This window comes from Fringilla coelebs, assembly GCF_963513975.1.
Source record: "Fringilla coelebs genome assembly, chromosome: 6".
NCBI classification, from domain to species: Eukaryota; Metazoa; Chordata; class Aves; order Passeriformes; family Fringillidae; genus Fringilla; species Fringilla coelebs.
In genome coordinates, this window is record NC_140034.1 from 15,738,750 (window position 1) to 15,766,140 (window position 27,391).

Consider the following 27,391-nt stretch of genomic DNA (forward strand, 5'->3'; position numbering starts at 1 on the left):
TACGTCAGAGTAGCTTGCTCTTTGAAAAGACAAGAATCCTCCACAGCTTAGCTGAAAGTTGGTGTTTTGTTCCAGTCAGCACACTCTAAGTTGCAAAACAAGCAATTACATTTGAATAGCTTCAATGCTCACAATTATATTCCTCCTGGAATGCACTTCTATGTGGTCCTCTACCACAACACTCTTGTTTACCTACAGTGACTTCCACTGTAGAGAAATACAGACATCATAACTGATTTGGTGTTTTTTCTAACAGCAGTCATTAATTTGACACTTCTAAGGCAAAACTACGGTAAGCTTTCAGAAATAGCAAAGATAATGTAGTGTGGAGTTCCACTAAATTAACTATTCTGTGGCCATACAATGCAGAACATTCACTAATGCTTCCATTTCTGGGTCATCAGGTTGCATTAAAATAAATCAAGAAGATTTTACCAAGCACTGTAATGCAAGCTTCCTGTGTGCAATTAAGTACTCACTACATTAATAGGACAATCAACCAGGAAGCATGCAAGAAACACATGTGGGTTTTCCAATACCATGGTTTTAACTACATTTCTCTGAAACTGCAGAGCCTAGAGGAAAGTAAAAAATTTCCTGTAGGTCACCATTTGCTTTAGCAGATATACAAAACACTCTGATAAAACCACAAATGCAAGAGGGATATCTTTGTTCCAGTTTTAAATGAGGTTTTTCTGTTTCAATGAAAAAAACCACTATTACACTTCAAGTTAACATTTTACTCACTTTGCCTTGCCCAAACCCTTAACTATAGATACAACTCAAAATCATTCCAAAAGCTAGGCAATCTCTTACGGATTATTCGACAGTATAATCTCTTCAGGATTATTCCCCAGCATAAAGTCTTCTCTTTCAAATTAGACAAAAAGCTAGAACTTGCTTGCTTGCTGTCATTAAACATACTGTTAATTAATTCTATTTAATGTTTCAAGCCATTACATTTTGTAAAAATGTTTCTTATTTTCTTGTGGTGCAGTTTTTCTGCAAGAGTGCCATTGCTTTCATCACTTCTTCACTGTTTGTACAGTGATATTTTAAGTCTTAACAAGACTCAAAGAATGCATGTTCCAGTTGTACATTATCAAAATAGAAAATCATGTAGCTACTTATGACAAAGTGTTTCCTGAGGATTAATTACTGCTCTGACAAATGTAGCAAGGATGGAAAACTCTGCACCTAGTGGCTAAAGCAACATTTTTGCTCAGTACCTTGACAATCTACAGAATGGAGTATACATGACCATGGGCTCAATTGCTTTTTTGTTGTTAAACTTCTCACCAATAGCTACAAAAATTAACCCAAGCAATAACTTATTTCTATGCCATAGCTTTCATCCAGGAATCTTTAAAACTTTTTTAAAGTGTACATATACTGTTCTCTTTTTCACACAGCAACAGCCAAAGGAAAATATCCAATACAGAATAAACAGGATCTAAGATGGAAACTCCTAACTTGGAGTCTTCCATTTTAGTCAGTTGTCTACTGCTTCCCCCCACAGCTGTGCTCTCAAAAGGCACTGCCAGGAATATTTAAGTTTTTACTTTACTCACAAGTGTGAAAGGCTAAACTTGTGCACCAGGACAGATATGACTGTACAGACATTTTAAGTGATGAATGAATACCAGGTATCTTATCAATATGAGAAAAAATGTCAAAGTTCCAAAAATCACATCAAAAAACTTTTCTGAGCAACATCTGCAGCAGGTTCCCATCATCTGTGCCTTTACTGTGAATGTAAAACTCAGCATTATTAAAAGGCAATGAACCACGATCATTAGTTGATTAACCAAACTATGTCAAAACTATTGACATGCCTGAAACTTGATACTGATTCCATCTTTACTTCCAAACTACTGGTGGGAAGCAGAATTTTGTCCTATTTTCACTTGTCCCTAAAGGAAGATACAGTGTCACTGTTACCTTTGTGAAGGCTCGGTAGCACAAACCACATAGTTCCACCAGGTAGGCCAGAGTGAAGACAGCATTCTGAATTACAAAACTCAGTAATTTTGAAAAAGGTTCCAGAAGACTCTGCAATGACATGTTTTACAGAAATCAATAACTCATTGCCCAAAACAGCAAAGAAGCATTCCAACCCTGAAATGCCTGAATGGAACAACATTATTTTTAGCTCAGAGGCTATCTGCCTGGGATTCACACTGTTTTCGTCAAACAGCTGTATCACATGCCTTCATGCTTCTGTCAGAAGTTAGAAACAAAAAGTTAGAAAATAGTTTCACTTGTGACACAGTGTTTATAAGAGATTCTGTATAGTTTATGCAGGAAAATCTCACTGACTTCAGTGGAATTGTACTGAAAAACCTCTAAGGAAGCTCATTACTCTTTTTTTTAAAGAAAAAAAAAAAAGAAGGGAAAAAAAAGAACTTTAAATCTTCAAGAAGATATACATTCACACCCACACAAGAATGTAATTCTACCTCCACTTTACTGTAACCTAGATTCCAAAGCTCTTATCACTCTCCAAACAGTATTGGACTGCACAATTTTATGCTTACATATAATGCTTTCCTAGCCAGGGGAAATGAACACATTCACACAATTGCACAGGCTGGCGATATCTGAGGCAATAGAATTTTGTCTTCTTGGAACTTACCCTGGTGGCACTAGTGGTAGGTATCTTCAACAAGCAAATCATGATTCTTAAACTAGAGTCCAAAGAACACTGAACATATTTGAAGACAAAAAAAGGAAAAGAAAACAAGTTAGTGCCTTTCTATGTACATATCTTGCTTATAGTGGTAGCAGCTATGAATAATTTACAAGTGAAGTCTGAAAAATGATCCCCAGTGATTGACTTTTAATTACTTTCTCTAAACTGGCTTATCCTTGAACACAAAATCCACCACTTCAGTGGTAACATCATCGGTGCACACCATCAACCTTACTTTACATGTTTGTGCTTGTTCTGTACTATGATATTTTCCCTCATATATTAAGACATCTCACAACCTTTATTTTTTTAATCTTTATTTCAAGTAAATCACACAGATTACAGCACAAAATGGACTTTTCAGGATCAATCCATTGTCGTGCCTCACCCCTGCTGTAAACATCTAGAATAGCAAAGTCTCTCCTACGACCCTAAAGAAAAGAACAGGAGATGGAAAGTTCCGGAGCAAGCAATTGCTTTACTTGTATCACTAGTAATACCTCCCATGAATAGAAGGGAAATCAGAGTAAAGCCTCCACCTAAAGGTTCTGTGAATGGTGGATGTGCAGTTGGAACCACTAAGACCCAATTAATTTCTTTTTATTTATTTCAGTAACATAAGATGCAGCAGATTGGGGTGGCTAGTACACAGAGGGAATGGTTATTGCCTGTTTGTCTTTGTAAGTGCTGAAGGATAATGCCACAATTTACCAAAATCTAAAGATGTTTCAAGATCTGATTATTGCATATTAGTGCTAAGGAATTTAATATCATTCATGTAGCCAGGTGGTGACAACCAATTTAACACAATGTTATCAGTCACAGATTTAGATTTTTGATCCCTCAGCCTATATGGAACAACACTGCTTAGTACAGAAGAAATTACCACTGGGTTCATTCACACCATAGCAAACAGATTAAGCGCATCAGAATTCCATTTAATTTACTGGAGTCTACTGGAAAGACTCAGAAGTTTTTACTGTGTTTGCTGAAATATACACACCAGGAGATAAGATCCTGCTGTATGTCTTCTGAGCTCTGAAAAATCAGAGCCCAGAGCTCCTGCATTCAGTTTCTGTAACAATATTCTATTACAACGAGAACTACAACCTGGTCAGCCAAACAGGCTAGGCCCAAGTCCCAGTAGTTTCAGTTCTCTCTGCCTGTCTGGCTACTGTGTACTTTCAGCAAATTAATTAGGTGGTGCTGCTCTTCTTAAGAGTTTTATTTCGTTTCAACAGTTAAAACCAGATGGATTTTCATTGTCTAAATACTGACTGTCTCAAATGCAGTATCTGACAAAGACAGGGTATAGAAAATGCATAGGAGAAAGAAGTGAAAAGTACCCCAGGTCAGAGTTGCTGTTGTTACCCACAGAAAATATAATTAAAGGGATGGATCAGAGATACGATAAATCCAGTCCTCTGGAAACATCAGCTGAATCATTAGGAAACATTCACAACAACCCACTCTGATTGGTTATCCACAGTTTACGCACAGTTTCGGTACATTCTGACCAATGTCAGCACAGCTTGTTTCAGATGCCCACACATCATACCTTAAGAGGCAAAACACACGGGAGTTTTGTAAGGAAGGTCTGAAACTGATTACTAATTGTGGTCCAGAGGTTGCTGGGGGAATCCATTGGCAAGGCTTCCATAAAGGTAGCAATGTTTTCCAAACAGCGGAGCATCGCACCCCCTGCTGGCAAATTCTTTTTGTTGTTTAAACCCTGGGAAAAGAAACGAGAACTGTGAACGATCATACACGTGCAGAAATGGTCCCTGACACGACATTTGGAAGTGCTGAGGTTAATTTGTTGAGACCAAATACTCTATACTTTTTCTATTATGTTAATGATAGTGTTGTGCTGGGAATTTGAGCTGTGTATGTGAAAGTTAGTCTAGCAGTTCCTAAAGCACTGACCAAAAGATTTTGAGCCTAAATGTTGTAAGCAGGGTCTAACTCATAATCTGCTTAGACTGGCATGGCAGTAGAAAAAGCAAAACTCAAAGTATTCAGCAGCAGATTTTTCATGTTTTCCTTTAGACAGTTTCAAAGAAGATATGTTCATTAATGTTCCACAGACCACGTACGCTTTTGTGGCTTGTGTCCTAGGGTGAGGCCTGAAAAGACATGAGCAGTTTTGAAGTGGTGCCAACATCCTGTACGAGGCAATTGCCATGTTCTTGGAAGAGCAGGATACATGCAAGTGACTAGGTCTAGCAGGAGAAAAGGTACAGTAGAAATAAGCCAGCTGCATAGGAGGCAGTCAGTGAAAGGCAGGCAACAGATTTTTGGAATACTTAAGAGAAAGTGTCATCAGATAAAATGAAGAGGGAGAACTGAGATGTATGAGTAGAAATGTTCCTGAAAACAAAAAGCAGTGGTTGGGGAAGGAATGGGGCACACTACCAGTGGTGAGGGCAGCCTGATTACTTCCAGGGAGGACAAAACAAAACTTCAATGTTTTTGATGAAGCAAGTTTGAACTCGCATGAGGAGAAATTACCCTGATAATACTAATAAAATTAGCATCGCTAACACAGCCAATTCTCAACATACCTCTAACAGCTGACTCAGAGCAGCAATGGAGCTCAGCTCACTGAAGTCCATCAGAGACGTAGCCAATGTCCGTAAGAAGCTTCCATCTGAAATTTGAATGACATTTTCACACTGGCTGTTCATACAGAGGAACCTGAGGGTAAGAAATGCACTCAGATATTGCACATTACCTTTAATAATGCTCTGGAAGAGCTGAGGGAAGATGCCATTGGGAGCCAGCTGATGGAACACACAGCGGAGGAACTGCTTGGCCACACCTGCAGCATTTCCAGGGATCATCATGCTGAAAATGAGGGAATATAAAAGAAGACAAAAATTGCATTGCAGATTAAACACTTGTCATTGCTGACTACAGGGAGGAAATAAAAATGATGCTATTCTTTTTAATTAAGGAATTGTTCAGTTACGAGTGAGACACTCAAAAACAGAAGTGTCCCGATCCTGAAAAAAAGTACAGCATGTTTATTTTCTGACTTGAGCTCAACTATAAATAGATTTAAAAATTACATACACATACTTAAAGTATTTGTCTCAATAAATACCTGTATTTTTCCTGATTCCCCACATAGTTTTTTTTGTGAGTCATGTGAATTTGAAATATAATCCTGCTCTCACCTTGTGTATTTCAGTGACACATAATAAGGTTTCTGGCTTTTCATAAAACACATGAACAACAGGTAAACAAAAACATTATAATATTCATTTGCTTCTTGCAGTTTCCTTCAAAAGATCAAGTACTCCCTAATCATTCATAAATGCATGGTTTCATTTTAAAAGCCTAAGTATTATCTATTTACTCATAAATTGCACATCTTAACATGCTTTACAGCTGCACAAAATGAATTTATCCTATTCAGCATCTGATTTACATAATGAGGCATCACTACCAGGGATTCTCCATGGCAAAGGAGGATTCACTTGATTGAATTTATGGAGATAGTTTATCAAGACAAATACTGAACACAGAACCAGTTAGAAAAAGCTGCACTGAAATTGTGAAGACCAAACAGCATCTGAATCTGATTTTTTCCAGCTTTAACACTTATGAATATGGGCTCCTGTTCATCTCCAGAAAATTTCAAATAAGGATATTTCAAATAAGTGCAAAGGGCTTTTTTTTCCTTTTACTCGGAAATATTAAATAACATTTTTTAAAAGTTAAATTTTGTTGATTTTAGAGTCAGGGAAGATGATGCTTTAGACTGATTGTTTCACTTTTGTCAAGGTATCCTTTGCTACCATACCTTTCTGCTTGATTAGAAAAACTGGTACTTGATGCCAACCTGGAATAGAAATAAAAAGAAATTGAAACTCATATGCTTTTTTTGTGTGTATGTTTCATTTTTAAGTAAGACAATAAAGTACTATTTTAAATATATAACACACACAAATTTTAGAGGGCATTTAAAATGTTAACATAAAGATCTTCTGAAGAGCACCTAAATTCAGAAAAATCACATTTGCATGACATAAACTCTATTCAGTCTTGCAGTCTCACTAATGCTCAACTGCTGTAAAGACAAATCTTGCCTCCCTCTAGTAGCACAAAGATAATGAAGTAATGTTTTTGCCCTACAGCATATCATGGATAACTAATTTTTTTGAGAGAAAAAAAGTTTGCCAGAAGCTGCCTACTGACTGAATAGTTTCTGATTAATGCAGCAACACAGACTAAGCAAAAATTCTTTGCTTGGCCCTCTAAATTGAGGCTTCTAGTTTCAGATATTGGCACCTAAATAACTAGCCTCATTTCAAAACCACTAATTACCTACAAGCTCTTCCAAAGTCAGATGAGAACTGCTGTATTCTCAAAAATCAGGTCATTTATTTTAGTACCTAAATATAGACTTTAAAGCCTAATACAGGCATTCGGGGGTGAAAATACTGAACCCAATCTTAATGTAAAATCACGCACTTCAATATGCAGGAAATGTAAATGAATAGAATCAGGGCTGACAATATCAAAGCAAAACACCTTTAATACCAAAAGCCACTAAAAAGCTGCACGCTGTAAAGCCAATATAAAGATGGAAATTGGAAGCATCCCTTATATACAAAATAAAATTCTTATTTTAATCTGCTGCAAATCAGTATTTCAGATGGTGTAAGTTGAGAAGTCCAAGGGAAAAGTTCATAGAGCTACACTATTTTATATCTAATCTTCAATGGGATTTTTTTGATTAGTGATCCTTTTATCCTGGACTTAGCTGTTGCTCATCCTTGGTCAACCCCTGTTCTGAAGACAATTTCCTCTCTAATCAACTAATAAAATCCAAAAAGGACACTTAGGCAGCTCAGTCAAATGCAACAGCGTGAAACAAAATTATGGTGATTTTCATGAACTATGCATGACAAGCTGGGGACACAACATACTTCCAACAATCTCAAACTTGATGGTGCAGGGGATTAAAGATCATATTATCTTCAGTTGTTCTAGTGTAAATCAGAAACACACATTAGAGTTCCTGACTCCAGTATTGTTAAGAGGAATCCACACTAAAACACAACATATCATTTCTGGTGTGCAAAGCTAATTCTGGGGGAGAAAGGTCTGAAGCTACCACCAAGCAATACAGGCTTTCATTCTGGAATGACTGTAGCAGCAGCTTACATTAAGGCACACAAGGATTTCTGCAGAATGCAATGAGACCAATCACATGCCCAATGGACATGACACCTGTTTTCCAAAATTTACTGAAGTACAGAAACACAACAATGTAAAATCTTTCTTCTAAAAGAAATCAAAGTCTAATATTTTTCTCTCCTTTTGAATGTGATAATGCAAGCATGGGGCTTCTGACAAACAAAACACTAAGTTCCAACTTTAGAAAAATTTCACCTGACATGAACTACAGCAAACGCTTGGGAACATCTGAAACTTTCCAAAACGTACGGTCTGTATATATTTATCATTACTACTCTAAATATTTTATTGCACAAATGCCATGAAATCTCATCATTACCTCTACTTTGCAGACCACAAAGCAGAACAGGAAAGGGATGTGTTCAAATCTGTATTTGTTAGGAACAGAAGTTAAGCTTTTCACAGCTCCTCACAAACTCAAGCCTAAATTTAACTTTCAAACACAGCTTTAATGCTTGGAAAGCTAAATCTCACTGGAAATCAGTTAAATAAGAATAACCAAGTCAAAAATCTTGATTAAGGAATCAGATCATAAATTTAAATGCCCATCAGAGTCTTAGAAACACTTCAACCATTAAGTGTCAGTAACCTGAACCCAGAAATTTTTTCCCTTCTGAAAATCCCAACAGATGCCTATCTGTGCTTGTGGGTACCAAAATAACTTTTGAAAATCTTTCTGTGTATTGTTTAGGTCCTGAAACACCTGGGACTTCCTAACTCCTTATTTCCCCTTTTGTGCATTAAAGTAGTAGCTCTATTAGTAAGAATAAAAGTGCAAAAAGTCTAATTCATTTTCACTTCTGCAGTTAGATGGGTATTTGGAGCTATATATATATAAATGGCACCACTTGATGAAAAACAGAGCAAGGTACATATATGAGGCGCCTGAATGCCTCTCTGCTTATATACACTACTTATTTTGCATATTTTCAAAGTAATTCCTTTGTGGGGAGCCTCTTCTTGGACCTAGAATTTGTCAGAAATTGCAACCAACAGGAACAAGACAGGACATTTATCAGAAATACCCCATGTTTGCACTGTTATCTGCTGCTCTAAAACAATCAGCTGTCTCACTCTAAAGATGCAGCATTTCCCACTCAAAACACAGAAAGAGGTAGCCCACTTATCCCTCACCCCTGCATAATTCATCTTCCAAATTATTTCCTCTCTGTAGCTATAATACTGCTGTATTTACAAGAGTCACACAGAATGGACAGCATCCATCTAGGTCAGAAACTCTGCCTCCATCAGAGTTAATTGGCAGAGACAGCAGGGAACTGCAGCCTTGCAATTAATGGAAATGGAGGATTTGAAGAGCTGCTGTGCTGAAATGGAACTGGGAGGGAGTGGAGAAGCAGGGCTGTGGAGAGACATGCCTCTACAGAAGCCACAGTCAAGCAATTTGAACTTCAGCCTCCAAAAGGAACGTGGATGAGGAGAGCTGTGCAATGTTTCTGCATGTCTGGTGCTGCTCAGAAATTTATTCTGGAAGACCTCATCATATCCATCCCTCCTCTGAGGCAAGAAGTTGTGGAAGTGGCCGAGACAGCAACCACACAAAATTCAATGGTAGTGGTATACCTTAATTATCCCCTGCACACTGGTTAAAGTAACAAGAAAAAAATAATGGCAGCAAATGTTCAAGACTTTCTCAGAGAATTTCACACAGCAGCAGGTTTGGAAGCCCTTACAAGGCAATGCAAATTTTCACCTAGCATACAAAATATGGTTGAAAACCCTGAAGAGCGTCAAGTATGCTAATGAATGATCATACTTAGGAGTCAACAGTCCTCCAGGAGCAAAGTTCAGAAAAGCTGACCACATTCCTGCATAACTTCTAAAGCAGGAGCCACATAAAAGCAAAAAATTGTGTCAAAGCAGCAACAAGGGTGGAGCCAAGAGAATGCAATTTTGTAAGAAGCACAGAAGCTGTTTATGAGCATTACACTAGAAACACAGGGCCAAGGTACTCTAGTTGTTAAGAAAGATTTCAAGAGAGCAGAGGAAAATAAGGTAAGGGAAGTTATTAGAAAAGAGAAGGCTTCCTTCAAAAAGATTGAGCCCTGTCTCAAATGAAAGCAGACAAGAGCATAAATTCTGACAAATGGGGTACAAAAACCACGAGGAGGCAGGACAAAAAAAAAAAAAAGAACAAAAAAACCAACCATTTTAAGGAGCAGCTAGCAGGAGGAATAAAAACTAACAGTAGAATTTTCTTTCAATAACCAAGCTTGAGAAGCACATCAATTTCTGCTACAGTTGCTGTTCACATAACAGAGTAGAAAATAAATAAGGGTACTGTGGGAAATCTGAATTTATCCTTTACATCACTGCTTAGAATGGGACAAGCTGAGGAGATTCCTGAGCTGGAATTTCCCTTTGGAGGGTAAAAGGGGAGAATATCAAAGGAGCTGCCAAAAATTAAACTGACAGTGGAAGAAGTTACATAAGAAATTTATAAAATTATGAGTAACAAAGACACAAGACGGAACCAGATGTTATTCACTTAAGAGTTTTAAAATATACACCTTTGCATACTGAAGTTTATGTAAACCCAATTCCAGGCACAAAATCCTTTCAATCTTGTTGGAGAGAGGAAAATCCTGAATTTACCTTCCTACAGACTGCATGATGTCCAACAGCAGAGGAGCAGCCAAGTCTGGACTGAGGTGAATGAAGGTTGAGAGCACAACTATGGCCAGGCCTAGTGTTTCCTCATCATATTCTTCAAGAACAGCCCCACAGTCATGGCACCTGCAAGGAAATTTTTAATGATGTTAACAAATTTCATACAAAGCATTACTATGCATAAATCTGTGTTTAATTAAAAGTATTATTACTTAGTACATTCTATTCCACATTTATTTAGAAAGACAATGTAATTGTGATCTTTCTATAATTAGTGACAGTCCATAGTTTTTGAACATTAATAAAACTTCTCACTAGCTACACTGCCTGTTTCTTTAGTGACAAATGGAAGAGGGCCAAAGCAGGCCTTGTTTTGAGTCCTTCATTGGTAATTGTACTCCAGCTCCCTCACTCTATGGGACTGTATCAGTTTGCACTGCCCAAGAGGAGTCTGCAGCAGTCTGGCCCTCCACAATGTGAGCACAGCCAATTTGTGCAGCTTGGGCTAAGTCCCAGGCACCATGGACACAAACAATGACACTCACAGATGATGTTAAAGAGATGGAACAATTTCACACTGCCCTTCCTGTCAGTCATGAATTATGAATAACAAATTTTACAATTAGAAAACAATGATCTGATTGGTTCCCACAGCAGTTACAGCTATTAAGAAATAAATGAAAAGACATCTCAGGGGCACAGAACCTTAGATGTCAGGAAAGTCTCCTTTCCCAGGGCAGATTTGCTGCTGAGTCACTTATCCTTCCTGAAATACTCAAAGACAACTGAAGGAGGTCTGAAAAGGCTCCAAAATGTCTAATTATAAAGGGGATGTCAGATCTGGGAGAGATGAGACAGGCTTTCACAACCTAGGAAAAAGGCAAACCAATGTGGGAAATCAGCTTATCTCAGCCCAGTAAGGAGGCTGCCTTAATTTGATCAATCTGTTGCTAATGACTCCAACAGATTGTGAGATTTTAACTTAATGGAATTGAACAGGCAATTTTCTGGCCTTTTTTACTGAACATAAAGAAAATATGGCAAGAAAGTCATAGAAGTCAAGCCCAGCTGGTCTGTATGTTAATAGGTAGTGCCTGAGCTTTGGTGAAATGGCCAAGGGAAGTGCCACAGACCAGACTAACTTTGGGATGCTTCACTTTGTCACACAATAAGGTCCAATAGCAGTCACAGCCTGCACAACGGCCCTGTCTTCTCCAGTGATCATCCTTGCATGTCTGTCTGTCCACTGGACTGAGCACACACAGGAGCTTGCGGTTTCTCTTCCCAAGTTTTGAACAAATCAATGCATGGCTCCCTGCTGACTGCTTTACTTCTCTATTAAATGAGTACACTTCTGTTTAACATTCCCTTTACAGGCATTTTTACCAAACAATAGAGGTTTGCCATAGCTTTGAGGATCAGTGAGTATCAGCATTAAAAATGCTATGTAGAATACACATGATGACACATCAACAGCTACTGATTTCAACAGAAACCCAAAGGAATTTTTAAATGGAACTTCTTTTTTTTTTCCCCTCAGAAAAAAGAGGTTTCTGATGGATCACAAGGAACCCTTGAAATAAGTAAGATGGAAAGTGCTTCCCCTGACCTCTGTGGACACACAATAGTCTGAGTCATCATTTCACCTGTGCACAATCTCCAGGTCCTACTGAATTGAAAACACATCTTGCTAGCAGTGTTTAGAAAATGTTTACCTTGGGGTAAAAAAAAAAAACTTAGCATAGAGATAAATGATGGAATGGATTCTGTATTTGCATCAAGTAAACCTCTACTTGACATATTTAAAGTTCAGCTAGTTCTTTGAAAGGAGAGAAAAAAAAAACACTTACTTGTCAGTCATCAGAATGGGCTGGTCATCAGCAAATTCTTCTGGCGCAGGTACAAACATACTGACTATACTGGGTGCTGACAGCAAACTAGATTTTGTAGCACCTTAAGACAATTAGGAAAAGAATTTAGGAAAGGAAAGACTCATCAAACAGAAATCCAAAATGTGTAATGAGCAGGCTTCTAAAGTATAATGGCTTTACTATGCCTAGAAATAAGAAATAAATTGTGTCTATAAAAAGACATATAAGCACATTCCTTGTTTCTGCCAGATTATTCCATTTACCTAGAACGAGCAATTAAAAATGGATAAAACCTTGGGGGAAAAATAACATAAACCATAAATTCCAGGAAATTGGATGCAATTGTTATCTACTAGATAGAGAAGATGATTTTACAGTTGCTATGAGACTGGACATCAGAAGATCTGCAGTATTCCCCTATACATTTTGGGAATTAACTTCCCATAGTTCTCAGTTAAATGAAGAAGGAATTAAGTTCACATGTCTCAACACCAGGTCATCAATCTAATCATACTATCCTAACAGACCCATAGGAGGTAAACCAGGAAAGGACAGAGAGAAGAAATAATTCATAATGAATTGAGAACATTGAAGGGCTGATCATTAGAAATGCTTTCCATTGAAAATCTTCAAAAGTATCGTTAACCTTCAAAGCTGAGTTTTTCAGCTGAGAGCACAGCCACTGCGATCATGCCAACGTGTGGGGCTCACTTTGCCCTTGGCACTTTTTGTGCACCTAATTTCTGATAGATGCTTATTTTATTAGGAAAAGCCATGTATTATGGGAGATCCAAACTCTTCACTTCTCCAAGTTCTGCTTTCCCGAATTACAGTTTAAATAATCCATTGCCAAATTTCTTTCTGGTTGCTTCAATCTGTAGATTCAGATTTAATGTCAACGTCAGCCTGCTCTGGTAATATTTAACTATGGAAAAAGGAGAAAGCTTCTCTATGCAAGATTTAGGTGGAATTTATTATAACAAAATCCTGGTTACTGCAGAAAAAGCAAATTTAACAACAGCTCTCAGGCAAAATTAGCTAAGAAGCTCCCACAATTTCTGAACTCAACAAAAGTGGAGTGAAATGAGAATAAGGCAGATTTTAAATAACCATTTTATGAAGCATGAAGGAAACATTTCTTTCACATCCATAGTACAGAACTTTATAATTGCTCCCTAAGGTTTTATTGGATATGAGCAGATACTTCAGGAAGGCTAGAATACTCCAGAGTAATGTAGAAAAACATCCAGAATGCAGGGTAATGTTAGGTATAGATTTTGTATCCAGGTGTTTCTTCCCCTCTCAGATGCCTAAAGACCAATCTGCCATGACTTTCAAAGTTTCACTGTCATATTCTCCAGATGTAAGTTCCACTGCAGCACACAAATGCTAAAAGCAGTCATAATGCATGTTACAATGTTGGAATAAGACTTAAATACTCAAAAATGTCCTCTCTTGCCCAGTGAACAGCAGGAAAAAAACATGATTTAGGCAAAGAAAGTAGGTCACTGCCCCATTGCAGAGCTGTAAGAGAGTCTGGGTGTATTTCAGCTGTGAGGGAGAAGAGTTTATACAGAAATGAGATTCAGCCACTCTATACTTTCTGCAGGACAGTTGAGGGTTTTAACAGCTGAACAGAACACAAAATTCAGCACTATTCTGTATTAACCATGAAATCTTCCTGGCAGTCTTGGCAGAGGACCAGGTCAAACAGACACTGAACTAACCTCTGATTCTCAGTGGTGGTCCCTCCAAATCTGGGTTTAGGCAAACAGGGACATTGCACAGCCTCTTTCCATGCTGTATCTGCTCTGTGAATAAAGAAAGAACTTCAGTCTCCAGAACCACAAATCCAGCACCTGTCACCAGACAACTGCACCACAAGTCTTAAACAGTTACAACAAGAGAAAGACAAATACAACTGCTATAGGAAAAAAAAAAAAAAAAAAAAAAGAAGAAAGAAAATAGTTAATTTTTTAAGCATAGAAAGGAAGAGGAAAGAAAGAAAGAAGTCCATACAGGAAAAAGGACACAGACAACCTAAAACTAAAGGCATTTTACACAAGAGTTATTAAACAGGAAAGGAAATGCTAGCTATAAAGATTCTACAAGATACGGAATATATGAACCACAAAAAGAAAAAGAAACAAGTGTTTAGAAATACGAATACACTAGAAGATATAATTTGTACTGACAGAAGCCAGGCACAAAACAATTTTTTTTTTTTTTTGCAGACAGCAAGCTTGGGAAAAGAGTGATTTGAAATAAGATGGAAGACACACATGACACCTACCCAAGGTAATAAAAAATAAATTAATAAAGCACGCGTGGACCAAACACACATGTTTATGTGGGATGAGACTACTTCCTAGTTGGTATGCATGAGTATAATGAGTCTTAAAATTGTGGGGTGGCATTGAAATGACAGTCACACTGATCATTTGTCCTAAAAAAAACCCAAAAAACCCCCAAAAAAACAAAAAAAAAAAAGCCTGTCCAAATAAAAAGTTTACTTTGAAGCTAGTAGTTGAACAAGAGACTGAGAGATGCAAGCTTTCCAGAAAAGACCATTTAATTGTCCCTCTCCATGCTTGAAGGCCTTTAGCTGAATTGAATATTGGAGAGAAAAGTCATAAATGTGAAGAAAGCTACTAGATTTGGAACAGGATTAACTAGACAGAGATTCTGAACAGTTTTGAGTATTGACCTGCTCATTTTGAAGACAGGCTAAGTACTCCTTGCAGAACAAAGGCAGTAACTTTTAAATCTCTAAAACCCAGCCTGAGAGACTAGGTGATCCAGCTAAGTCTCTTCAATAAACAAACTTACCTGCTTTTAGAACAAAACCCCCATTGTTACCACTGGCAAATTCCGACCTTTATGACTTAAGGGTTTCATGCTGAGCATGCTATTCAGCAGACTGGAATAGAAAGGATAATCCTGAACTATGCACCATAACTTCAGCCACTCTTCAGCTACACAGCTTAGTTTGATGGAACACGATGCTGAAGACTAAATTAACCAAAAATTTCAACTCAGCTGTCCAGGGCTGATGGTAACACATTCATTCAGCATGCTAAGTTCCATATGATATTTTAAGCATTCCTTTCTCTAGATGCATCTACATCTGCTGATAAATTCCTGAGAAGGACAATTTTTTATTGTCAGTAACATCAAAATGGGCACTAAAATATCTAGAATTTTTGATAAACCAGAATGGTTTTGTGACATCTGCTATGAATTTAGTAAAACTGAAAGTGTTTTACAGAAGAAAATAAGAAACAAATGAAATGAGTGGTGAAAAAATTATGTGCTTAATTCAGTTTTCATTGCTTTGCATTCATCTTAAAAGGAGCAAAAGCAGTGAGTTAACAGAAATTTCAGGTGTTCAGCATGAGTTGGTGAAAACTTCTTTAAAGAGAAACAAAACTGGCTGGTAGAAGGCACAACTCTGTGGTGTGACAACACCATTGTAAACACACATACAAATAAATGATTCCATGCACCAGGGATGAAAACCTAGACCTAATGAATTCAACTGTGATTATTCCATTTCTTTCAATGAGACCAGGAAATAATTTGAGTAATATGCACAATTAAAGGGACAACAGTGTACCAGAGGGTCTACCTCCCAAATATGTAACTATTCCAACACTTACTAGGTGATAATCTTGCACTGTCTATAAAGATTCACTTTAGACTCTATACTGATCACTTATCTGCAATGGTAGAATGGAAATACTCCCTTTTTTTTTTAAAGTGGATTGTTACACAGTAATTGGTTTAGGAAATAGAAATAAAGAACAATAAATGCAGCTCACCAGTATCCCAAGTGCTGATATTGTGGGGAGCACTAGACTGGTGTTCCAGCTGCCTCTTCATTAGCTGGTTCATTGTCAGAGCTCCCAAAGAGCCTCTTTTCATTTGTCTGAACTGAGCTGCAAGTCAGAAATGCAAAAGGATTTCAGGAGCTCAGACAACATTTAGAACTACACTCATTTCCTGATCTTACAAGCCAGCATGATATAAATACCAAAATGACAATGATGGCTGGCTCTAAGGATCTTGCTCAATTCAATATGCACCTCTCATACAGACTTGGGTTCACTGTGTCAACTGTCAGTGCCTTTTTTTCTCCAAATATTTTGAAAGCTAATCAAAAGACTTGGTATCTGGGAAGAGCTAAGATGCTATCCCAAAACTCCCATGCTGGGAGGCAATAAATGTACATTCAAATCTCACTCACATACATAGTAGCAAGGAAGGAAACTCAGTCTCCTCCCAGCAAAGGATGAGGACTGCTGTGTCCATGCTGACCCTAGGAAAACAAAGTCACTGACAATATGTACCACAGCATCCTTCATGGGAGGCACGAGCTGCACTTGCCTCCTACACCCCCACCCCTCAGGCAGAGCACCTGCACTTTCTGCTGATGGGTGAAGCCAGCAGCCTTTGAAGATGAGATCCTTCTGTAACTTCACTGCCATTTATCTTATAGAGAGCTATCAAGCAACAAACATTCCATTTTTATTCATCCAACAATTTACTTCATTAAAAAGATTGATTTATGAGATATGTGTCACTCAAAGAAGAACCATAAGGGAGACTAAAGACTTGGTTCATATCAACGTGGTGATTAGGAACATGACTTAGTGATGGACTGGCAGTGTTAGGTTGGACTCTAGATCTTAAAGCTCATTCCAACTTAAATGATTCTATATATTTTCTCTAATTAAATTGAGGAGGACAGAGATCATACACAACTTTTGACTTTCTCACTTTTTTCTCCATTCATAAAAAAAATTCAGATTTAACAAGCATAATACATTCACTTGGACAATTGAGCCTGAGCAGCATACTTCCACCATTGAAACTAAAATCATTGTTCACTGTGTGAAGACAGAGTTTTAAGGCCCTGCTTGAGCAAGGCCTGTGAAACTGCTGACACAAGTATCCTGGAAAGCTTTTAAAATGTTGCCTTAAGAATAGCTTCAAGTTTTTCTTAAACAGGCCTTTAGAGCAAGGGCAACAAAGTAAAATCTTCTCTGAATGATCATTTTTATCTGTTGAGCTACATTCAACTTCATTAAAAAGACCACTATCAGGTGGTTCCATTATGAAATTCTGAACAGTAACCATCTAACCTGTGAAATTAAACACAGCATTTCACATTATTAACATTATTCTTCTGATAAAGAAGTACAGATAAGGGATAAACTGCAACTTTCAGAAAGTCAAGAAGGGTTGAGTGCCTTCTCCTAAACTTGCTCTACTCATTTTCTATCAAAGAGTTTTAAAATTCAGAGTAAGCAGAGTACTCCCTCAAAAACAAAACAAAACAAAAACAGGCCTTGAGTAACAAGGCAAAACAAACACTTCAGTGAAAATCTGCACTGAAATTATTTTATTAGATGAAATATTTATGTTTTCACTCATTACATCCTTTCCAGTTATATTCTTCTGAAGTGCATTTAAACTCAATTTTTTGGCCCAAGTACAGCATTTCTGTAAAGCTGCCCTGGTATAACTGAGCCTGTAGAATTGAACCAGACCAAAAGACCATTCTATGCTTCACTTTTAAAAGTTATATTGCAGCTGCCTTTCACAGCAAATTAAGAGAAAAATAGAATTTCCATCATTTCTAGGGCAATGATTTTAAATAGATGCTTTATCACTTTATCCCGTATAGAATTCCCTGATAAAAGAACAGCAATTAATGTTAGAACTGACAAGACTGCTTGGAGTGCAGATGACTGTCAAAATAGAGAAAATTATCTCTTTGAATTTTCTCTAGCAGCTTTTTGCGATTGCAATTAAAAATTTTTCATGACTATATCACATAATCAGGCTGTTGTTGAGCAGGTTTGGGTTTCCAGGACTATTTACCTGATTTCTCAATGACAGCAGTGACTTCAAATAATGATAAGTTACAGGGAAAAAAAAACAACAAAAAAAAAAACCAAAAAAAACCAAAAAACCAACAAACTTAAACCACAAAAACGTCAGAGTTGCCAGCCTCTGAACAGTGTTGGATCCAGTATGATTGCTGTGGACCAGCATGTGACTTTTCATGCCTGTGACTGACTAGTGGCAAAGGGAGCTGTGCTGGTTTCAGCTGGGGTAGAGTTAATTCTTGACACTGTGGCTGGGACAGGGCTGTGGTTTGGATTTGTGCTGAAGACAGGGTTGATAATGAAGATATGTTTTTGTTATTGCTGAGCAGGGCTTACACAAACACAAGTCCTTTTCTGCTTTCCATGCTGTCACACTGGGGGTGCATGGAAGGCTGGGAGGAAACACAGCCAGGACAAGCAACCCAAACTGACCAAAGGGATATTCCAGACCTTATGGCATCATGTTCAGTGTATGAAGTGGGTGAAAGCATGAGGAAGGGGGGACACATTTGGAATGACAGATTTCATCTTCCCAAGTCACCATTACTTGCGATGGAGCTCTACTCTTGTGGAGATGGCTGAACACCTGCCTGTCCACAGAAGGCAGAGAATAAATTCCCTTTTTTGCTCTGTTTGCATGCACAGGATTTGCTTTCCCTATTAAACTTTCTGTATCTCAACCCATGAGTTTTCCAGGTTTTACTCTTCCCATTTCACCCCTGTCATGCCGGTGGGAGTGAGAGTGAGCGGCTCCCTGGGGCTTGGATGCTGGCTGGGGTTAGACCATGACAGGGGGGAAGTTTTCCTCTATCAGGTTCTCTGCAAGAAACCTAACAAGCACATTAAAAGATGAGTAACCTTCATACAGTGGCTGGCAACATTTTCCATTTCTTATCTACTGATCTGGTCAATCCTGTAGAATTCTTTACTCAAAGAGAGAAGTCCAGAGGCAAAATCCTCCCATTGCAGTGATGCATGCTTTGTGTGGCCAGGCTGTATTACCTATTTGTGTTACAGAAGTGCCTTGTGCTCACAGGCCTGACCAGGGCCTACTATGCAAAGCACTGTAAAGATACATAATAGAAGATTAAAATCATTTCAGTCTAAATGTACAAGAGACTCAATGGAAGAATTCATGTCCCTTCTTCCAGTTGGAAACTGAGGCAAGTTTCCAGAAAGAGGAAAGAAACATTTACATAGGAATGCAGGCTCAACATCATATAGGTACTATTCCCAGTTTCCTATGCTGGAATTTACAGGAACCAGTAGCACTGGGCTAAAGCAAGAGAAATAGGTCTTAACTCTTCAGCTGCTTTAGTAAGTGACATCTGTATCATTAGGTGGCCATGTACTCTATGAGATGCACAAGACCTTGTGGGAAAACTGGGGAAGTACACAACGAGCATGTCTAAAATAACATTCTTCCTTTAATAAGCCAGACACCCCTTCCAATCAAATCAGCAGATGATGAATTTCCAAAACTAAAATTTAATATTGCTATAGCAATCTGAAATTAAAGTTCAGCAAGACAGCTCAGCTGACCTAACAGTTCATTGGTATCAGAGGAAGTCATTTCCCCTCTCTTTGTTACCCACCACAGTTATGCCCCACTGGCTTTCAGATATGTCACCTAGATAGACACACCATTCTGACTTTTGTTGTTCAGGAACCTCCACCTTAACATCTTATCTTCATGTGCTCTTTCAAGCCATCTGTCATGTCTACTTCAAACAACAGAGTTCACTTTCAATTGAAATGGTTATGGGAGTCTCAGACAGAGTTACCACATTTCAGCAAGCAGCTGAGAAGTGGCATTCAAGGCATTTTACAAAAATTGCAAGAGATTTTTTTTTCCTAAGGTACAGCAAAAATGTATCAAAGGCCACAGTAACAGCCCTGTGGACCCTCATCTTCTGCTTCTGTGCACTGACAGTTGACAATACTTTCTCACAGGGGAAAATAAACATTCAGCTTTAGTGAATTACTGCTTTTAACTGCTACCTACTTTAATTCAAGAAAACCACATTTGTCAAACTTGCCACGTCCCTAGAGAAAATCTTTAGCTACTACCTGCTAAAATGCTGCTGACCATCAGAGATTTAACAGTTCTAACCATATCCAAAACAGCTGTACTTTGAAGAATCAAAGGAACTCAGGGAAAGGAATTTACCATATATGCTGTGCATCTGATGCACAATACAGTAACTTTGATTTTAATCTTCAAACCAGAGGTAAACTTACTTGATATGGAAGAGTGACTACTTGTCTCTGGAACACCTGCTTCAAGGGTTGGTGCAGATGATGACTCTCTAGGCATTTCCAGTGTTGAAAGTCCTTTGGCAGCAGGATCTGCATGTGAAAATTGTGCTTAAACTCTCAGCATTTAAAATCAACCAAGTTTTTAATCTTCCTTCTCCCTAGATGCCCTTTTCGCACCATTTCAGTCATCCACTCACCATCTGGCATTCCCAGCAGTTTTAAAAGAATTCAGTGTGTGTGTCATAAGAATTTTTATAGGGGCACAGGGATCTATTTCTTAAAATCACTTTTTAAAGGAGTCTTCTGCCTGTGCTCTTTAGAGCTCATGACTAATAAAGGCACATAGAGTTTGATATTGATCCCACTCAAGGGATTATTGGAACCACCAACATGGAAAGGGGAGACCACTGAGACAAAGCTAGTTTAAGTGACAGCTTAGCATCTTCTAAAAGCCTTAACTCCAACATGTCATCAGTTTTCATTCAAGAGGCTGTTGATGTAGCATTTTATCCTGAAGATCCACAGTTTAAAATTCTGCATTAAAAAGGTTCCATGCAGTGTTTCAGAACTGGAACAGCCCTTCCAAGCAGTTTCAAGTTCCATTACTGCATGAAAACTAACCCTTTTTAATGGTCAAAAAAAGCACTGACTCTAATTGCACAATTCTTTCAAGGCCACACTTCTCTACATGAAAGGCTCAAAAGCACTCAGCTCTCTTTAATTTTTATAAAGCTCCAGTAGTTCTTCAGCTTTTTAGAACCATAAATGGGACGAGAGGCCTGAAACATAAAGGGAACAGTGTAACTACAATTACACGGAACGATTTCACCTTGTAAAAGTGGAATATCCTAAGAAGAATTTATACTGCAATTCCCTCTGAAGCACTTAAGAAAAAAGTGAGGTCAGGAATGCATAAATATTCCCCCTCATTTCAACAGCAACAAGGAATTGAAGCCTGAAGAATTCTGTCCTTTTTCATTAATATGTTAAAAAACATGGTAAAATACGAGTAACTGAAAAATCCTAGGAAAAAAAGTAGCCAAGAAATTAAAAAGGCAGCAGCATACCATTTTTCAAACTATTTGATAGATCCATTTGGAATCTGAGGAAAAGCTAAAGCTCACTTTCTCTCCACCAGAAAAAATTAGTAAAAAACTTTGCACTGAAATCACCTGAAAAAACAGTTAGGGTACACAGAGGATTGTCCATCTTTGAATCTTAAATCTTTAACAAACACAGACCAAGAAAACCTTGTGGATACCCAGTACAAAGAAGGCTACAAACAGGTTTTAGTGTATAAAAACAAAATATATGTGTATGTCTATATCTAATGCTCAGCCTTACGCTTCGTGATCCATTCTGCTTTCCATTGCCTTATGCTGGCAAAAGAAATAAGGGCCAAAAATCACTACACCAAAATAGAATCAGTGTAGCATGGACTAGATTAGGAGGATAAAAGGCATGGAAATATGACCATTTTTGTGACTCCCAGCATAAAGGGGACAGGGAGTTTCATTTCCTTACTTGGATATCATGCGTATTTTTGAGTATTGATGAGTATTTTTGTCACAGAACTCCACTTCCTTTTCAAATGGGTCTTTTACACATTCCTCATACAGGAATGATTAGCACATTCCTTGTGAGAAACAAACACCTGAAAGCACTCAGCTAGCATATCAGATGCTACACATCTTCTCATACAGGTCTGTTACTAAAACCTTCACACAAAAATAAGCCTTTTGACGGGGTGAGTGAGCTCACCTGCCTCCTTCTGCTCTCCCAGCTTGTCAAGGATGTTAAAGGAAATGTCCAGGTATTCTCTCTGAATAGCACTCACAGCAATCTTCCTCTGCTTCCTCTGGCGAGGAACAATCTGAATCTTAAATTCTGACTCCTCAGTCTCCCCTTCTTGTTTCTGCTCTGTGTTTTGTTCGGTGTCAGACTCTGTATTAGTATCAAGTTTATCACTTTCTGTTTGCTTTTCAGAATCTTCAGGGACTTTAATAAGGACTGTCTTTACATTTGGGCTTGGAATTGTTCCACTAGGTTTAATTTCCTCCACACTGATCTCAGAGTTATCATCCAGGGACATTTCTGGAAGGGCAGATGATTTCTGCAGCAGGTCCCTTTTCTGTTTCAGAGTTAGTGAGTTTCCAGAGGACATGTCCTGAAATTCTTCTGGCTTAACTAACTCTGAAGAGTCCTTCTGATCTTTGGGAGAAATGGAAATGACCTCCTCTATTCCTGCTGAAGCATTGTTGCTTGTATCCTTAGAACTAAAGTCTTTGGAGCAATCTTCAATGCTGAACTGCACCAGCGGAGTTGTGCTGAGGCTGAGCGCAGACACGTTGATAGGAGTTGAAAAAGATGAAACAGCAGTTTTGCCAGAGACCTCATCATTCAGTGGGTTTGTTGCTTCTTCTTCTTCATCACTCTCCACTATTCTAAGGGGAGGAAGTGGTTCAAAGACTAGAGAGTCACTGTCTGAAGTGGAGAGCACTGAATGTTTTTCAGGACCCGACGTTGAATCGGAGGACAAATCTATCAGATCTAAATCGTCCTTGGGATCAGCAGTTTTAACTGGAGAGTCCACTTTCACTTCATAGGTCTCCATGCAATTTAGCCTAACCTCTGGTATGACAGGCCTTTTGGTTTCCTGGAAACTCTCTGTATGAGGAAGGCTTTCTTGTGCGTCTATATTTTCGGCTTTAGTGGAAGAATTCTGCCGAGAGCGTCCATAGTCGCTGTGCCTGTGTGCGGCGTAAGCGGCAGGGACAGGAGGCTTGTCTAGGTCACAGCGGTCTATGCAGGACTTCCTGCGGTGTTCGTCTAGCGAGAACAGCAGGGAGTCTGCGTTCCCTATATCAAGAGATTTTTGTTTTAGAGAGCGCAGTTTTTTTTTCTGAATGCTTTCTTCTCTCACACAGCGCAGAATACTGTCTTGTAAGGCCCCCGTCTCTCTATATTCAGCCAGCTCTATTTCACCTGATTAAAACAGAAAAAGCTAATACTACCTCAGTCGGAGACTTTTGGCAGATACCTTCATCTTTATATCACAATTCAACATGACTGACATTTTGAATACAAACCCAGTATTAGTCAAAATTGCCTACATTTTGGTTTGACCTCAGAACCAAATGACATGGATTTTTACAACAAATAATAACAAAAACCTGCTATTTGGATAGTAGATTTTACCTAAACGCTGTCCAAAGTCTATTCATCCTGGAGAGATGTACACGAAGATTGTTTAACCTTGCGCATTGAAAGGAGGTGTCACAGGCATGTAATTTTCACAGTACCTGGGATGGCTGCATGTAGTACATCTATTATTTACTGCAGCAGAACAGGCTTAAAATGGATGCTTCTGATTCAAGAAGCAAGGGTAGTATTGGCAGTGAGGATATTGCAGCACAAGCCTGAGATCAGAGAATTTTTCCCTGGTGATCCTAGAATCCAGCAGGGTTCAGCAGCTATCACAGCACCCAGTGCCCCCTCCTCATGCTGGGGAGGAGGGCAGCGAGCACAGGTGCACCTGCTGGCACTGCCACTGCACTGGTACCTTGCTATGTGAACACACTCATTGAGAACATTTTCAAAGATTACCACCGTTGCTGCTATTATGAATTATATATTTTCATATAAAATAGGATATTCCTAATCATTAATATCCCCATATTTCCAAATACTCCACATACAAATCACCATGCAGAAAAAAACAGTGACAGAAGTTTATGTGTTCACTCTAGTCAGAATCACTTCCCCTCCCTCTGCAAACACCTAAAATGAAAAAAAACAGGCAGGTGGGTGGTAGTGAAAATCTCTTCAACTTTTTTTCAGGCTATTAATTCCAAACAACTAAATTTGAAATCAAATTTTTGAAATTTGATTTTGAAAACCTACTTTTTGAAAATCCCATTTTTGCCAATGGAAAACAATCACATTTGCAGCTGCAAAAACAAATTTGCTTACCATAGAGTCCCACCTTATCAACAAAATCAATTTCTCTGAAAAAATAATTTAAGTAAAAAGTCTTTAGCCCAATGGTTGAAGAAAATATTTTTAAAATCCTCTTAATTGTTTTTTTTTAATTCAGAAGAGCTTAATGTTTCAAAAAACAACTGCTGAATTTAGGTATTTTTACTCTGGAGTGCCAACTTTGAGATTCCTGGAAGATAACTTATTCAGGAAAATGAGTGCTCTTGAGAGTAAGACAGAGTAGTTATGTTAAAATTAGGCAGTGCAACAAACTCTACAAAGAAAGTTGGCAGCTTGAAACTAAGAGTAGAAAATTGTATTTCTGCATGAGTTTATACCAACAAAACAATTCATACTTCTCTGAGCATTCATCTCAACTGGCTGGTATTTCACCATTTTGCTGCCACCAATTCTTTTCAGTCTTGCAAAGAAAGTTTGAGACTCTTTATTGCAAGGTCCAGTTGGTGTATCATGGATATCGGATTCATCAAAAACACTGTCTTCCTCTGCTGGAGAAAGAAAAAACATTATTACTCTTAAGAGGGAACAATTTCTTGAATGAAAAGCTGTTTGTGTAACAAAACCTCAGCTAGTGTCAATTAAATCTGAATTGAAAAATGAAGTTTGCTAGAAAATGTGTATTCCGAGTTTAACTTTGTCATTCTTATTACATCTTGAGTTAAGGTCTGAGAGAAATGAAAAATGGGTTACAGTGCAGCAAAAGCATAACAAAGTTTTTACCATTCTAAGGTGATCTTCTCTACCAACAGTAATACAGATTCTTTAGATGGAAGAAATGCACTAGACTGGGACACTGACTTGAGTAAACAACTTCTGTAGTGCTCAGTGAGAAATGGTAAATCGAAGATGGAAATTAGTGAAAGAACCACAAGGGAAGGAATAAGCCAGCAGAATAAGAAAGTGAAAAAGGAAGAAAAAGATAATTGTGGGAAGCTGATAATGATAATAGTAATACAATAAGACCTAAGAGTATGAATTATGAAATTACTGATCTAAGTAGTAACAGTAAAACATCATGCCCTGATTTGAGACCAGCCAGATGAACATGGCAAAGAGAAAGAAAGATCCAAATCTATTTATCCATCAAAAAAATGCCGTATCATCTATATGAAATGGCTATTAAAAACAAAACGGAAATTAAAAAATTAAAAATCTATCATGCGGAATCATTCTGTAACTCCACGTCCAGTGATTAATCTCCAAGGAAATAAGAAACACTACTGGGACAATAAAAAAAATCAGAGCCCTCAAAAGAAAAACAAAGTTGGCCTTGTTTATTGTAGCAAGCAAATATGGAGAGGAAACACATTTGATGCCTGGGAGTGAAGGGGCAAGTAAGTCAAAGAGCCAGAATGGACAAAAACTGAAGACTTAAATGAGACATAAATATCTTCAATTCTGAAATTGCTGGGAAGCTGCTAGTACATGTGAAACTGCCACCTAAAGGCATCAGGGACAAGATACCTAATTGAAATGATGAATCCAGAAAAATCAGTCAAGGTTGATAGTAAGAATTTCTACAGCAATTTGCTTTAATAAGTTGGAAGATCACTTTTAATGTCATGTCCTATGAGTAACTTTTGTCCCTTACAAGATTTACCATCAGTTTCACACTCGATCCCCACAACAAAGTCTAGCAGAAAAAGGAGGAAAAAAGTTCAATACTGGGGAAATCCATCCTCAGCATATGAATTCTTGCTGCCTGACAACAAAATCCTCATTTGTTCACTATCTAAACACCACCTCTGATGATGACAGCAACACACACACACACACACGCACTACCTGACTAGTGATTAAACAAGTCTCCTTAGAAAAGGTGGGAAAGGCTTCAACTTTCCAAGTCCCTGGGGAATTGTATTTGCTGATTTTGTAGGTGAAAGAAAACTTTTCTACATCCTCCTTTTTCTGCAGCCCTTCCACAAAGGAGGAGAACAAGCTCTGTTGTTAAGTCAATATTTACAGAGTAAAATTTGCCCATTTATGGTCCTTTACCTCTGTGCAGCCCAAAGCCCTTCACAATAGTTTTGGAAAGCAAGTAAATATTATTCTCCTTACTATAAACATAAGGAAACAATGCTGAAGTGAGACTCAAGGCCACCCAGGGAACCATATTGGACAAGCTGTGTACTTGGGCATCTCAATTTGTCTTTAAAATGTCGCAGAATCAATCCAGAAAGTTAATGCACTATTAAGCATTATTAAGTCATTATTAATTAGGTCATTAACCTGTCTCAAAACAAATTCATAGTAAGGCTACAGTTGTCTCTTAGGCCTTCACTAGCAATACAAAATGTCCAACTGAGTGAGGTTATGCAATATGTAGTTTAAATCCACATTAAGATTGCTTTAATTTGCTAGAGCAGAGTAACAGGGTGTTCAGGTAAACAAAATATTGTGCTCTTGTTTTGCTGTACATCTTTTCACAAGCAATAAGCAGCAAAATAGGATAAGATACTGACATGAAAACAAAAGAGTTTTTTGGATTTTTCCTCAGAAGAGTTTTCTGCATACTACAAAGACTATTTGAGAAGGAAGATGTAAACAGCAAATAAGCAGCTAAAAGGCAAATTAGCTGAAAGAAGGCTACAGAATGTCAAAAGAACATGTTAATCATTAACACTTATTATGTAACAAACTTCATAAACCTAAGAAATTACACTCAGTGACACCATGGCATTTGAAGCCCCAAGCTCGCACCAGTTCACATCATCACAGCACCTCTGCTACACCTAGCAAGCACATACAGAGCTCACCATCAGACACAAAGTATTGAACCATTCTTCTGCCTTTAGACAGCCATCTACACGTTTGCATTAACCTTAAGGACAAAAGCAAAC

The 27,391-nt window shown here is 38.1% G+C and overlaps 1 protein-coding gene across 2 annotated transcripts in view; it reads right to left on the reverse strand.

Moving 5' to 3' along the window:
• Nucleotides 1-27,391, reverse strand: part of UNC79 (unc-79 homolog, NALCN channel complex subunit) — a gene marked incomplete at both ends in the record, with an annotated part of 106,478 nt that overhangs the window by 23,650 nt on the left and 55,437 nt on the right. For both annotated transcript variants that reach the window (XM_084208555.1, XM_084208554.1), the window contains 13 exons: nt 1,942-2,052; nt 2,636-2,704; nt 4,251-4,424; nt 5,257-5,342; nt 5,427-5,539; nt 6,501-6,539; nt 10,514-10,654; nt 12,379-12,481; nt 14,127-14,210; nt 16,221-16,337; nt 20,535-20,642; nt 22,314-23,537; nt 24,887-25,036. In XM_084208555.1, the coding sequence (XP_084064681.1) occupies nt 1,942-2,052; nt 2,636-2,704; nt 4,251-4,424; nt 5,257-5,342; nt 5,427-5,539; nt 6,501-6,539; nt 10,514-10,654; nt 12,379-12,481; nt 14,127-14,210; nt 16,221-16,337; nt 20,535-20,642; nt 22,314-23,537; nt 24,887-25,036 (2,519 nt within the window). The remainder of the gene's footprint in view (nt 1-1,941; nt 2,053-2,635; nt 2,705-4,250; nt 4,425-5,256; nt 5,343-5,426; nt 5,540-6,500; nt 6,540-10,513; nt 10,655-12,378; nt 12,482-14,126; nt 14,211-16,220; nt 16,338-20,534; nt 20,643-22,313; nt 23,538-24,886; nt 25,037-27,391) is intronic.